This window comes from Ailuropoda melanoleuca, chromosome X (assembly GCF_002007445.2).
Source record: "Ailuropoda melanoleuca isolate Jingjing chromosome X, ASM200744v2, whole genome shotgun sequence".
Lineage (NCBI taxonomy): Eukaryota > Metazoa > Chordata > Mammalia > Carnivora > Ursidae > Ailuropoda > Ailuropoda melanoleuca.
Genome location: NC_048238.1, coordinates 53,699,719 through 53,714,177, shown reverse-complemented (window position 1 = coordinate 53,714,177; position 14,459 = coordinate 53,699,719). Strand labels below are relative to the sequence as shown.

Here is a 14,459-nt window from a genome sequence, read left to right as displayed (position 1 = left end):
ATACAATATAGTATACTACTCTTTGATACGTTTTATATCTGCATAATATTTCTATGAAAGGATACAGAGGAAACTGGTTAAGACTGGTTTCTTTCAGAGAGGAGATTTGGCAGGGGGAATGATGTGATTCTGGGTGGTAGAAAGACTTTCACTGTATACCTGTTGGTACTTCTTTATAGGGGTTGGGGGGACAGGAGAGGGGAGAGGAGTTTCATTTTGTTTTGTTTTGTTTGAGAGGAGTTAATTTTTAAAGAGAAATGTATCATACTGTGCATATTGGGAAGCAGTATAACATCTTGGTTAGGAACTCAGTCTCTGAAGTGAAACAGAAGTTGAAAGTTGGGTCCTGGTTTCACTATTTATAGTTAAATGTCTTAGGCAAATATTTAATCTCTCTAAGCCTCGTGGAGAAAATAGAGGTACCCACCTCTTAGGGTTGATATAAAAATTAAATGGATAATTAATGCAAAACATACCATTTGTAAGCTATAACTATCTTTGTGTAGTTTACATTTAGAATAGTTACCATTTTTTACTCCAAAAAGTATAGCTTTGAGTTTTCCTTAAAATCATAATCTTTATCTACTTTTTGCTTAGTTTTTAGACTCCCTCCAACTCTTATTGAAATATTTGTCTTTCTTCTTCCAGATACCTTAAGGCACATTATAAATTAATTACCTATAGAATTAGGAGTCTGAGACTTCCTATGGCAACATACAATAACAGTTAAAATTCTTCCATGTTATAATATGCTGGTATCTCACATAGTCGAAGACTAGCCTAGGTCTGATTTGTGGTTTTGTTTTTGTGGTTTAGGAATCAAAGTGCCTCTCATTGTTCCAAAGTGCCTCTCATTGTTCCATTACTTGGGAGTAATGGGATCAGTTAGTTACTGTGGCTGCCTATAAAGCCTATAGTGGTAACTGACCAGCTCTATATCCTTATTCTCTTTTTTCTCAGGACTTCATATCATCCACAGCCTAGATGAAGTCAATTTCATACAGAACCTTGTGTTTTACATTGAAGCTGCATATAAAACTGCTGTAAGTACTCATTTTGGAATTGATTTTAAACATATGATTTTTAAAAAATTTTTTATTATGTTATGTTATTCACCATACAGTACATCATTAGTTTTTAATGTAATGTTCCATGATTCATTCTTTGCGTAAAACACCCAGTGCTCCATGGAATACCGGCCTAACCCAATCCCCCACCCCCGTCCCCTCTGAAAGCCTCAGTTTGTTTCCCAGAGTCCATAGTCTTATGATGTTTCTAAAAATACTGAACAACCCATTCCTTCTCCTAATGCTGCCCCTCATAGTGAGCCAGTCTATAAGGCTTCTGGCAGAAATTGCCTTCAGCCCCTTTCTTTGCTAAGCTCGGTCATCCTCTGTTTGCCTTCTCTCCAAAGGAGTTACAGAGGCAAAAGGGTCAAGATGCTATGCTTCCACTCCTGTCAAATTCTGTGCTATCTCATGTCATGTATTTGGGAATCTGGGGCTAAATTGTGGTCTTATTTTAATGGTCTGTGGTCTTAAACAGGGGCAAGATAGCTACAGAGTATAATGGGTCAGTTAGCTACTTAGAAATAAAATTTAGTCATATGTTTAATATTATCTGTAGACATTGATTCAGTGCTTACGATACAAAAAATAGTTCCTTTTTCTCATAACTACCATATGAGGTAGGTTTATATTAAATCATAATATATTTAACATCTCCTCTCTCAGGGATCACTGTTCTTCAGTGTGTAATGTTCATTGTATTGAAAATGGCTGTGTCATAAATAGTCCAGGTTTTTTTAGTCGTCTAATTGTTTAATTTGTTTAGTTGTTTTTTCGCTGTTTTAGATGGTAGGGTAGTCCTGTGACCTGTCACTTCATATTTGCCAGAAGGATAAGTTTAACATAGACATATTTTATGCGAGCCGACATTATTTGTTGACTGATCACTTTGCCTTCTGATACCATAGGCCTGCTATGGTCCAGGGTACAAGCCAGGGTTCTCTGGCCTCTCCATTGCAACCAGGGATTGCAGCAGTAGAATTAATGATATGTGCTTTCTCATACTCTAATCTTGCTGCACAAATTAGGGTAGAGCTGGGTTTGGGGACAAATGAGGCTAGCCATGGGATAAATACTGCTTACCTTCCAGAAGCTTCACTTTAACTCAGAGATTTGATATAAAAAGTAATTGAAGGTAAATAAAGAAACAAATATAGAAGGGTGTGTGTGTGTGTGTGTGTGTGTGTATGCACACATGTATGTGTACACATGGCTATGTCCAAATTCTGTTCAATGAGAGGGCCTAGATGCAATGACACCACAGTGACAGTGAGCACCAGTGCCTAGGTCTTGTATTGTAGCTATTCTGTAATAAAGGAAACCAGGATTCCTTTTAGAAGTGGGTGATTCTAGGGCTGAGGGGAGGAAAATACAAGATGAAACTACAGTATCTTGTAGTGACGGAAAGTGAGGAAGTGTTCAAAAAGAATGGGGCATGTCAAAGGGGTGCAGGAGCCAACCTGGAAGAACTCCCAATGGCTAAAGCTGGAACAATTTGAGCAACAAAACAAATAGCGATAATATTTTATTATAACCCAGAGAATAACCTAAATATAAGTTCACAGGGATATAAACAAATGAGTAAATGAATGAGGGAGAAAGGACAGCTGTTCCTTAGAGAAGAACTGCAATTAATGAGTGTAGAGGTAATGAAGGAACTGAAAAATCACCACGAAACACCACTGTAATAATTGTTGTGGACAAGATTCACCAATAGATGCTAAATTAGTGGGTAGTTGTTTGAGGAGATACAGGATATTTGCACAGTTGTAAAGTATCTTTCTCAAGATAGTTATTAATCACAAGAGGGAAAATAGTAACGGTATAACAGAGAAACCCTGCAGACACCACCTTCACTGCGTGGTGAAGGTTAACATCACCATAATAAGGCATATCAACATCGTGTACTCCCTGGTATGATGCAGTAAGAAGGACACAGCATAACGTCTGTAGTATTCTTGACAAAAATGCACAATCTTAATCTAATGAAGAGAAGATATCAGGGGAACCTAAATTTAGATCTATAAAATATCTGACCACTGATCTTCTGAAAGTGTCAAGGTCATGAAAGGTTAGACTTGAGAAACTGTCACCGATCAGAAGAGACTAAGGAGGCATGACACATGCAGCATGGTATTCTGGATTGGATCCTGGAACATAAAATGGCTGTTAGTGGAAAAACTGGTGAAATCCTAGCAAAGTCCATAATCTGGTTACTAGTATTTTACTAATGCTAATTTCTTAGCTTTGGCAAGTGTACTACGGTTATATCAGGTGTTAACATTAGAGGAAGTTGAGTGAAAGGTATGTGGGAACTCACTGTAGTATTTCTGTAACTTCTCTGTAAGTCTAAAGTTATTTCAAATAAAACGGTTTTTAAAAAGTAACTTTAAATGTTATCTTTATATTATCGAGGGGCCATGGTCACTTATTAGCTGTGTGGCCATGGGTGAGTCACTTAGCCTCTCTGCTCCTCAATTTCATCACCTATAAAATATAAGGATTAAGGAAGATAGTAGTATAAAGTGCATAGGTTAGTGCATGGTACATTGTCAATGCCAATAGAGAGTAAAATTAGAATAGATATTTAAGATAAAACACTGGGCTGTTGTTTAGGCTCCATCTTCCAGACCCCATTAGTATCTGCCTTGATGAAAAATTTTGAGAAGCATTTCTCTACATGGACCGAGTTATAGTTCTTAGGCCTGATCAACTGTTGAGGAGTCGTCCAACTTCTTAGAGGTCCCAATGGAATTTGAAGCTACTAGGAAAAGAGATACAGGGGCAACCCAACTCATTGGCATCTCCCTCACAGGCACTGTGGGTACACATGTGTATGGCAAATTAGCTAGTATGTGTGCCTTTTATTCAATGTGTCTAGTAAGCATTTAGTAGTAATGACTTGCTAATGGTTTGTTGGTTATTTTATGCTAGGACTTCGGGATATGGGAACGTGGAGACAAGACCAACCAAGGGATCTCAGAATTGAATGCCAGTTCAGTTGGCATGGCAAAGGTAATTTTCCTTGCTTTGTTTGTACCAAGTGTGGGGTAAGGAAATACACCTTTACCATAGATAAAGGCTTAATGTGAATTTGGATCATCATCAAATTGTTCTTTTGTGACGCAGGCAAAATTCGGATTCTCCCACAGAATTATGGAAATGTAGGTAAAGATTTATTTCATTAGCTCCAGATTTGTATATCCAACTGCTTTTGTAGCATCTCTCTACTTACATATACCACAGAGACCTCAGAGAATGTATTTTTTTAAAGATTTATTCATTTATTTGAGAGAGAGAAGTGAGTGTACATGTACATGGGGGCTGAGCAGAGGGAGAGAGAGAATCTTCAGCAGACTCCCCACTGAGTGTGGAGCCCAACACAGGGCTCGATCTCACAACCCCAAGATCATGACCTGAGCTGACATCAAGAGTCAGACGCCTAACCAGCTAAGCCACCCAGGCACCCCAGAGAACATATCTTCAGCTAAACTCATCTTTTCTACCATTACAAAAACAAAAAGAGGCCTTGCCTGTTCCATACACCAGTTGACAAAACTTGATTATCAGGGAACCATCTGTCAATCCTGAACCCCCGTCACTCTCCTGCATCCCACATATTATCATCATCATCATCATTACTACCTTTCCACTTGACTCCATCTTTTCCTTCCCATGGCTACTGCCTTAATTTCAGCTCTTATTTTTGGAGACAGCAAGAAGCCATAAAATAGAATAGCAGGAATAGGATCAAACATATCTATTTTAATGATAAATATGCATAACCTAATTGAAGTTTCCCCTGCCAAAAGACACAGATTGATTTTAAAAAGATAATACACCCCTATGTTTATTGCAGCATTATTTATAATAGCCAGGATATGGAAACAACCTAAGTGTCCATCCATAGGTGAATAAAGAAGATGTAATACACACACACACACACACACACACACACACACACACACACACAAAATGCATTATACCCCACCATAGAAAAGAATGAAATCTTGCCTATTGACATCATGGGTGGATGTAGAGGGTGTAATACTAAGTGAAATAAACCAGACAGAATAAGACAAATAGCATATGATTTCACTTATATGTGTAATCTAAAAACCAAAACAATTAAAAACACACAGTAAGAGCAACCTAAATTTCCAACAATTGTTAAATGGTTAAATAAATAAGAGAGAATATTATGTTGAAATAAAGAATTTTCATAATATGGAGAAACATGTATACTCTAGTATCCTAACCAAATTTTATATGAAACATGACTCAACATGACAGATTTGCATAAAGAGAACTAATAGGAAACATGCCAAAAATATTAGTATGATTTTGGGTGATTTTTTGCCCTCTCCATGCTTTTTTATGTTTTCAAAATATTCTATAACAAGTACATTATACTTTTATAAACAGAAAAGCAAAAAATTAATAAGCAAATTCTGTTTTTAAAAAAAAACATCTCCCACCTTGGTGACTAGTAATTTTCATCTTTAAGTCAGTCATAGTGTCTTTTTAGGGTATTCACTTCTCTGTGGAAACTCAGTGATGTGCCAGTACCTAATGGCTGTTGCATTTTAATATATCCACAGAACTTCTAGCATTTCTTATATGCTGGTATCATACTTGCAGCTACCCTGGCCAAAGAGTGGCTTACTATCAATTCATCTGTGCCATGTTCAAATTATTTTTAAAATGTGATGCTTGGCTTAATAATGCTATAACTTTATCTCTCTATGCTGTATCTTTTTTAAAATGCATTTTTAAAGAATTCAGCCACTGGAAATAAAAATAATAAAATAATAAAAATTTTAAAATAAAATATAATGTATTTTTATTGAGGTGTAATTGACATATAACATAGTGTACGTTTGGAGTGTACATGTTGATTTGATTCATTTTTATTGCAATATGATTACCACCAAAGTGTTATTAGGTAACACCTCTATCATATCATATAATTATCATTTTTTTGTGGTAGAAATGATTAATATTTAGTCTCTTAGCAACTTAGAAGTTTATATTACACTATTATTTTCCATAATCACTGTGCTGTGCATTAGATCTCCAGAACTTATTTATCTACTGGTTGCAAGTTTGTACCTTTTTTAAAAAAAGAATTATTTATTTTAGAAAGAGAGAGACAGAGAGTGAGCACATGGGGGGAGGGACAGAGGGATAGAGTCTTCAAGCAGACTCCCTACTGAGCATGGAGCCCCATGTGGGGCTCAGTCCCACCACCCATGAGATCATGACCTAAGCTGAAACCAAAGAGTCGGGTGCTTAACTGACTGAGCCACCCAGGCACCCCGCAAGTTTGCACCTCTAAACAACATCTCCTCAATTCCTCCATCCCCCAACCTCCTGGTAAACAACATTTTACTCTGTTTTTTTGAATTTGGCTTTTTAAGTTCCACATATAAGTGATACAGTACAGTATTTGTCTTTCTCTAACTTATCTTACTTAGCATAATGCCCTCAAGGTCCATCTCTGTTGTCACAAATGGCAGCATGAGTGTATGTGTATCGTGTCTTCTTTACCCATTCATCTGTTGACAGTGTTTCCATATATTGGCTATTATGAATAATGCTGCAGTCAACATGGGGGTGTGTATATGTCTTTGATATCCTCTTTTCATTGCCTTTGTATATATACCCAAGAGTGGAATTTCTGGATTGATCACGTGATAGTCCTATTTTAAGTTTATGAGGAACCCCATAGTGTTTTCCATAGTGGCAGAACCAATTTGCATCCCATCCAACAGTGTACGAGGGTGCCCTTTTCTCTACATTCCCGAGCCTACATTCGTTACCACTTGTCTTTTTGATAATAGCCATTCTTACAGGTGTGAAGTGAAATCGTATTGTAGTTTTGATTTGCATTTCCCTGTTGATTAGTGACTTGAATATCTTTTGATGTCCCTGTTGACCATTTGTGTGTCTCCTCTGGAAAAAAATACCTATTCAATTCCTCTTTTCATTTCTTAATTGAATTTTTTTATTATTGAGTTATATGAGTTATTTACATTTTTTGGATATTAACCTCTATAGTTTGAAAATATTTTCCTCTGTTCCATAGGTTGCCTTTTCATTTTTTGGATTGTTTCTTTTTCTGGGCAGGAACTTTTTAGTTTGATGTCATCCCCACTTGTTGATTCTTGCTTTTGTTGCTTGTGCTTTTGGTGTCATATCTAAAAAATCATGACCAAGACCAGTGTAAAGGAGCTTTTTTCCTATGTTTTCTTCTAGAAGCTTTAGAGTGTCAGGTCTTATGTTTAGTCCATGTCAAGTTAATTGTTGTGAGGGTGTAAGGTAGGTGTGCGATTTCATTCTTCTGCGTGTGTTTATCTAGTTTTCCCCACACCATTTGTTGAAGAGACTATTCTTTCTGCATTGACTCTTCCTGGCTTCCTTGTCAAATATTCATTGACTGTAAATGCAGGGGTTTATTTCTGGCTTTTATTCTGTTCCATTGGTGTATGTGTGTATTTTTATGCCCATACCATACTATTTTAACTGCTATAGTTTTGTAGTTTATTTTATTTTATTTTATTTTAAAGATTTTATTTATTTATTTGACAGAGATAGAGACAGCCAGCGAGAGAGGGAACACAAGCAGGGGGAGTGGGAGAGGAAGAAGCAGGCTCATAGCAAGGAGCCTGATATGGGGCTCAATCCCACAACGCCGGGATCACGCCCTGAGCTGAAGGCAGATGCTTAACCGCTGTGCCACCCAGGCGCCCCTGTAGTATATTTTAAAATCAAGATGTGTGATGCCTCCAGCTTTGTTTTTCTTTCTCATGATTGCTTTGGCTGTTTGGTTTCTTTTGTGGTTCCAGACACATTTTAGGATTGTTTATCTATTTCTGTGAAAAATGCCATTGGAATTTTGATAGGGATTGCTTTGGATCTATAGATGGCTTTTGGTAGTATGGACATTTTAACAATATTATTTCTTCCAATCCATTGAACATGGGATATCTTTCCATTTGTTTGTGTCTTTAATTTCTTTCATCCAAGTATTATAGTTTTCATTGTATAGATCTTTTACCTCCCTAGTTAAATTTACCCTTAAGTATTTTATTGCTTTTGATGCTATTGTGAGTGGGATAGTTTTATTTCTTTCTCCAGATGTTTTTCTTGTTGTTGTTAATGTACAGAAATGCCACTGATTTCTGTATGTTGATTTTATATCCTATAGCTTTACTGAATTCATTGATTGGTTCCAACACTTTTTGGTTGAGTTTACAATTTTCTATATGTAATGTATCATCTTCAGATAATGACAACTTTACTTCTTCCTTTCTGATTGGGATGCCTTTTATTTCTTTGTCTTGCCTAATTGCTCTAGCTAGGACTTCAAATACTATGCTGAATAAGAGTGGTGTGAATGGGCATCCTTGTCTCGCTCTTGATCTTGAGGAAAAGCTTTCAATTTTTCACTATTTTTTTTATTTGAATGCCAGTTAGTTTCAGGCGTGTAATATAGTGATTGGACACTTACATACAACACCCGGTGCTCATCACCACAAGTGTTAGCTGTGGGTTTGTTGTATATGGCCTTTATTATGTTCAGGTATGTTCCCTCTATACTAAATTTGTTGAGGGTTTTTATCATGAAAGGATGTTTGCAGCCTCCATCTTAATTGTCTCTGGGATAATGTGGGAAGCAAAGAAAAACTCAGAGGCCCCTGGGAATAAAGAATGCTACATTGTTTTTTCTGTTCTGCTGAACATATTCAAAATGACTTCATATGCACTGATATGATGCAGGGGTACAGGGAGAAGAAATCCATATCGTCTGCTCAAAATATCCTTTCTTTCTTTGCTCTTCATAGGCAGCCCTGGAAGCATTGGATGAACTGGACCTGTTTGGTGTGAAAGGTGGGCCCCAGTCAGTTATCCATGTCCTGGCTGATGAAGTGCAGCACTGCCAGGTAAGAGAATAGTGATGACATTATAGAAAATGTTATTCTTACCCAGACACAGAATGAGCATGGCCTTGAGAATAAAGAGAATTGAGAGTACATAATCTGATTTATTACCATGTGCCTAAAATGTCTTATCCAAGCTTCCTGTGCTGAGATAAGCCTGATATAGCATGACCTATAACATAGATCGTAGTCCTGTTGTCTCATCCATGGTTGTTCCACATCATAGTATGTGGAATTCTCCACTGTTGTCCTGTTAAGGGTCTATGGGCTGTACGCCTTTTCTGAATATACCAAGAGAACAGGAAGTGACTGATTTTGAGTGTTCTTGATAGTGGCTTTGAAACATTCTCTTGTCCCCAGTTGGCTCCAGGCTTAGATGTTTGGAGGTTAGACTGGTTAAGTGGTAAATATGTATCCTCGGTTTTGCTTAGGGTTACTGTCTGTATTGAAAGAGTAAGGTTCTTCTCATTGGCAAGATGACTTTCTCCCTGTCTTCAAACCCTGATTAGATAACAGTGGTGAATATAAACTCATCTTCTCATTTTAAAAATGTGAGATTTTCCTCGGAAAATATAAACGTCAGCAGTGTAGGAGCTGAGCCTTCCACATCCTGCTTTCTCAGCAGCTACATTTTCTCTTATCTTTATGCTTTGGTGATTGCTAATGGAGCAAGGGGATTGTGGACAGATGATGTTTAGAGTATTCTTGATCCATTAGCAGCTGTTTAAGAATCAGGGTTGGGAGGGCGCCTGGGTGGTACAGTGGTTAAGTGTCTGCCTTTGGCTCAGGGCGTGATCCCGGCGTTATGGGATCGAGCCCCACATCGGGCTCCTCCACTATGAGCCTGCTTCTTCCTCTCCCACTCCCCCTGCTTGTGTTCCCTCTCTCGCTGGCTGTCTCTATCTCTGTCAAATAAATAAATAAAATCTTTAAAAAAAAAAAGAATCAGGGTTGGGAAGCATTGAGAGCAGTATTAAGGCAAAGGATGATATACAGAAATAGCTAGTTTTCTAAGCTCTCACTTAGAAATTATTATTGAATTATTGTGGAATTCAATGTTGAATATAATTGAATCATTATTATGGTATAATGTTTAGATTTTCTCCCGAATGATCCTCTTCCACATAGATCTTTTGAAACTAAAGCTGTTAGTTTTCTAATCCCAAGTTATTTACTAATGTGCCATTTTTTACTTCCTTTCTTCCTTTTTTAGTCCATCCTTAATTCGATACTCCCCCGTGCTTCAACATCCAAAGAGGTCGATGCTAGTCTGCTTTCAGTTATTTCCTTCCCAGCCTTTGCAGTAGAGGATAGCCAGTTGGTAGAGCTCACAAAGCAAGAAATCATCACCAAGCTTCAGGTATGTCCATACATGCCCTTCTTTTCTTTAAGGCTTTGACTTTAAGGAGACATTAATATCATTGGGGGCCTTGAGTCAGTGATTTAACCAAATGATCAGGGTTAACACCACCAGTAATAAAACAAACTGGCATCAGGTACCCGCTGATACGGTGCACTGAAAAGCGCACAGCACCAGGGTGGTGTCCGTGCAAATAATGCATGATCTCAGTCTGATCATGAGAAAACATCGCACAGAACCAAACTGAGGACATTCTACAGATTAACTGATGAGCTCTTCAAAAGCTTCAAGGTGATAAAAAAACAAGGAAAGACTGAGGAACTGGCACATATTGTAAGAGACTAAGGAGACACGACACTGAATGCAGTGGGATCCTGAAATGGATTTTGGAACAGTAAAAAGGCCATTGGTGGAAAAACTGGCGAAATCCAAAGAAGTTCTGTACTTTGGTTAATAGTGTTGTACCAAGGTTAATTTTTTAGTTTTGATAAATGTTCTACAGTTAGGGAAGATATTAATATAAAGGGACAGTCGATGAAGGGTAATGGGGATGCTCTGTACTGTTTTTGCAACTCTTCTGTAAGTCTCAAATTATCTCAAAAATTAAAAAAAAATATATATATGTTGTATCTTTTAAAAAAGCCTGTTGCTCTCTTATGAGCTCTGTGAACAGGACCACATAGATTAGTAATTGGACTGTTACAGACTTACCCTATGCTGGAAAGTGATGGAGAAGATATTAGAAACTCTGCTTTAGGGAAGAGCCTGTAACTTAGCCCTCACTTGAACTCACATTGATTGCTGAAATCAGTTTCTGCTGCTGGGCTGATATCAGAGGTTTTTTTTAAATTACATTTTATTATTTTTTAAATATTGTATCTGTGTTGGTGATGGGTCTGCACATGTAGCTGTCGCAAAAGATGTATTTCTGATGCATTATATGGCTGTACCAGTGGACATGCTTCTGACATTTTTCTCTGCATTCCCAGGGTCGTTATGGGTGCTGTCGCTTTCTACGAGATGGATATAAAACTCCTAAAGAGGTAGGTTTCTTTTCCCCAGAATGAGTCCGAGGTAGAACGGTCACTACTATCTACAGTCTTATTCAGAGAAAATACTTGATGTATTATATGTTGGCTAACTGAACCTAATAAAAAAAATACTCAAAAGAGAAAGTACTTAACTCACTGGTGGTACTTAAAATAATCACTAAATAGGATAACAGTAACTCATGTTTGCTACCTTCGTTGGGCTTAGTTGCCAAGTTCTATTTGTGAGCCTTTATGGATTAAATAAAACAGAGGAAAGTGTAGTTCTTCCACTTCTTGCATCTGGTTGGTTTCAGGAAACAGCTACTGATAGATGTTTAAACCAGTGGATGAAAGTTTAAGCAGAAACAGAATATTTGAGTAGTCTCAAAGTATCTCCCTGCCAAATATTTTGTAATTACAAAGGGGAAAATCTTTCCTTCGATAGATCTTTCTCTCCCCCCCCCCGCCACCTTTCACAGTTGGTTAGTTCCCAACAGTACCTGATCTTGAAAAGTTAACATCCTTTTGTTCCACTTGTCAAAAGTACTCCACAGAATTATCAATAGAGAAAAGTAAGTATTATTAAAGGGAATGAATGGTCAAGAAGAAGCACTTCACTGGCAATGTAAACAGTGTTTAAGGCTTTTTGTAATCATCCAGCTCAAAGCCTTCTGGTCTACTTCCATTCTTCTACTTTATTCTTTAGCCCTATTGATTTCTATCTCTACCAATCAATTACAATTATGCTCTGAAATATCATCAGAATCTCCTAAGTGATCAATCCAATAGTCTCTCCCCAACCTTATTATACTTGACTTCTCTGTAGTACATTACTGTTATCTACCCCTCCATTTTCTTGAAATTCTTTTCCCATTTAGTTCATACAATACTACACAATCCTAATTCTTCTCTTTTTGTTCTTCCGTCACCGAACTATGAGGGTTTACCAAGATTCTGTTCCTGGGCCATTTGTTCACTATATGGAGGTACTACAGCTTTAACTTGTGCTTCAAGTGTCACCTCTTGAGAATGATTCCCAAACCCTCATCTCTTGCTGTCCTTGTAAACATTTCTATGTGTATGTTCTGCTGCTCCCTCAAACTTAACAAATATAAAATCACATTCACGCTTATTATAAATGAATCTCACTTCTTCATATACCTGCCTATAGTACCATTCTTATCCCAGTTCTACTGGTTACAAGTCACATCACAAAGTACTCGCTAAGGGATGGAGAGTATGAACATGCTCTGCCTTCTCTGAAACAATCAGAAGTGAAAAGCTGTCTCGTAATACCTCTGAACTAGAGACGTGTGTTTGACTTTGCAATGGTAAGGTAGACTTTATTGTGTTTTCACTAGGATCCCAGTCGCCTATACTACGAACCATCTGAGCTGAAGTTATTTGAAAACATTGAGTGTGAATGGCCACTGTTCTGGACGTACTTTATCCTTGATGGGGTCTTCAGTGGCAATGCGGAACAGGTAATATGCCGGCGAAAGAGCTTTTCGGCAGAACGTGTTTACTATGTCTTTGTCTTTCAGTTAATGGCTGTGCCGACCTTCTGACCAAATGGAAGTCTTCCCAAATAGGGAAGAGACAGAGTCTTCTAAGTCTTCTAGAGACTAGTACTTGAGGGCACTAGGTTGAGTCGGAAGGCCTTTATATTGCCATCACTCAGACTTTGCTCTTAACAACTATAGAGAGCAAAACAGCAAGCCCTGTCCACTTGCCTCAGTTGTTAGAGGTGCTTGAATTTACTTCCTGGCTTTGTATATCCTTTTTTAAATAAATCTTGGAAACGATGTTCTGACTTTAGCCCCCCCAAAAAAAAAAACCCCAAAACAACAACAACCCATTTATACCCTGTCCTTGCCCTGCAAAACATGGTCATCATCGCTTTTTGAGCTACATGAATAAAGTAATTTAGAAACCATCATTGGAAAATAGACTGGGAGATTTGATCAAGTGAGTTTAGTGTCAGGCATTCTACAAATCAGCTGTGGTCTAAACTTGGACATAAATCCGACACATTGGAAAGTCATTTATACTTGGCTACATAAAGCACAATTTTGTGTAATTTGAATGCTTTGGCCAATATTAATCTGTAACTGCCAATAGGAGTTTAAATAATAGGGCTACACCAGAGTTTCAGGGGCCACAAAGTGCTGTTTTGCTCTAAATTTCAGTAAATTAAAGGATATCCCTTTTTGAGAAAGCAAATAAGGTAAGCGGTAATAGAAATAACCCACTCTATTTTGACCACCCTATTTTGATTCTACCATTTTTTTCAGTCCTTCTCATATTCCACAGAATTATTTATCAAAAGCTTTTCTTGCTCAAAGAAAGATGTATTTATCAAATGTGCCTACCCAGTTCAAAGCACATGCAGGCTTTTTGGACTCTGGGTGGGGGAAAGAGTTGGGAAACCTGGATTCTTTTTTATTCTTTTTTTTTTTTCTGGCTTCCCTCCTGACTCTTGAGTAGCCCAAATACAGCCATTGACTTCTTTGGTTTCTCTGTATACAATAAAAATAATTTTTCACTCTTTGAAGAAGAAGATGTCCCTAAAATTTTTTTTTAATTTCACAGATGAAGATACACCGTAAGCACAAGGGACAGTCAGTTCGGCTGTAATAAGACATGTATGTTTCTTGAAAATCACCATACTCTGCATATTTGAGAAATAAAAACTATAGGTCTCATGGGAAAATGAGGTTGGGACACAACATTTAAAAAGTTTGCCAGAAATACATACAAAATGACAGGAACCTGATAAGCACAGTATCATAACTTTATGCATGTGAAATGGTTAAGAAATACATAAATTACCACAATAAATATGGCACTTGTATCTTGAAAAAGACCTTAGGTTTGCTCGTGGATTATGTGCACCCAGGTTCCTGCCAGCTCACCTGATGGGCTCCCATGCCCACCACCCTGCGTGCCAGAGGAAGGGAACAAGAAAGATGGCAAAAGAGTGAGGGGAAAGAGAAAAAGAACATAGAACAGACACGATGAATACAAAATAAACTGAGAAGAAAGGGGAAGAAATGAA

At 37.6% G+C, this 14,459-nt stretch overlaps 1 protein-coding gene across 9 annotated transcripts in view; it reads left to right on the top strand.

Annotated features, from left to right (window-relative positions):
- Positions 1 to 14,459, top strand: part of PHKA1 (phosphorylase kinase regulatory subunit alpha 1) — a 140,684-nt gene that overhangs the window by 30,451 nt on the left and 95,774 nt on the right. For all 9 annotated transcript variants that reach the window (XM_034649624.1, XM_034649623.1, XM_034649625.1 and 6 more), the window contains exons 5-10: positions 961 to 1,043; positions 4,002 to 4,082; positions 8,915 to 9,013; positions 10,224 to 10,370; positions 11,360 to 11,413; positions 12,763 to 12,885. In XM_034649624.1, coding sequence (XP_034505515.1) covers positions 961 to 1,043; positions 4,002 to 4,082; positions 8,915 to 9,013; positions 10,224 to 10,370; positions 11,360 to 11,413; positions 12,763 to 12,885 — 587 coding nt within the window. The remainder of the gene's footprint in view (positions 1 to 960; positions 1,044 to 4,001; positions 4,083 to 8,914; positions 9,014 to 10,223; positions 10,371 to 11,359; positions 11,414 to 12,762; positions 12,886 to 14,459) is intronic.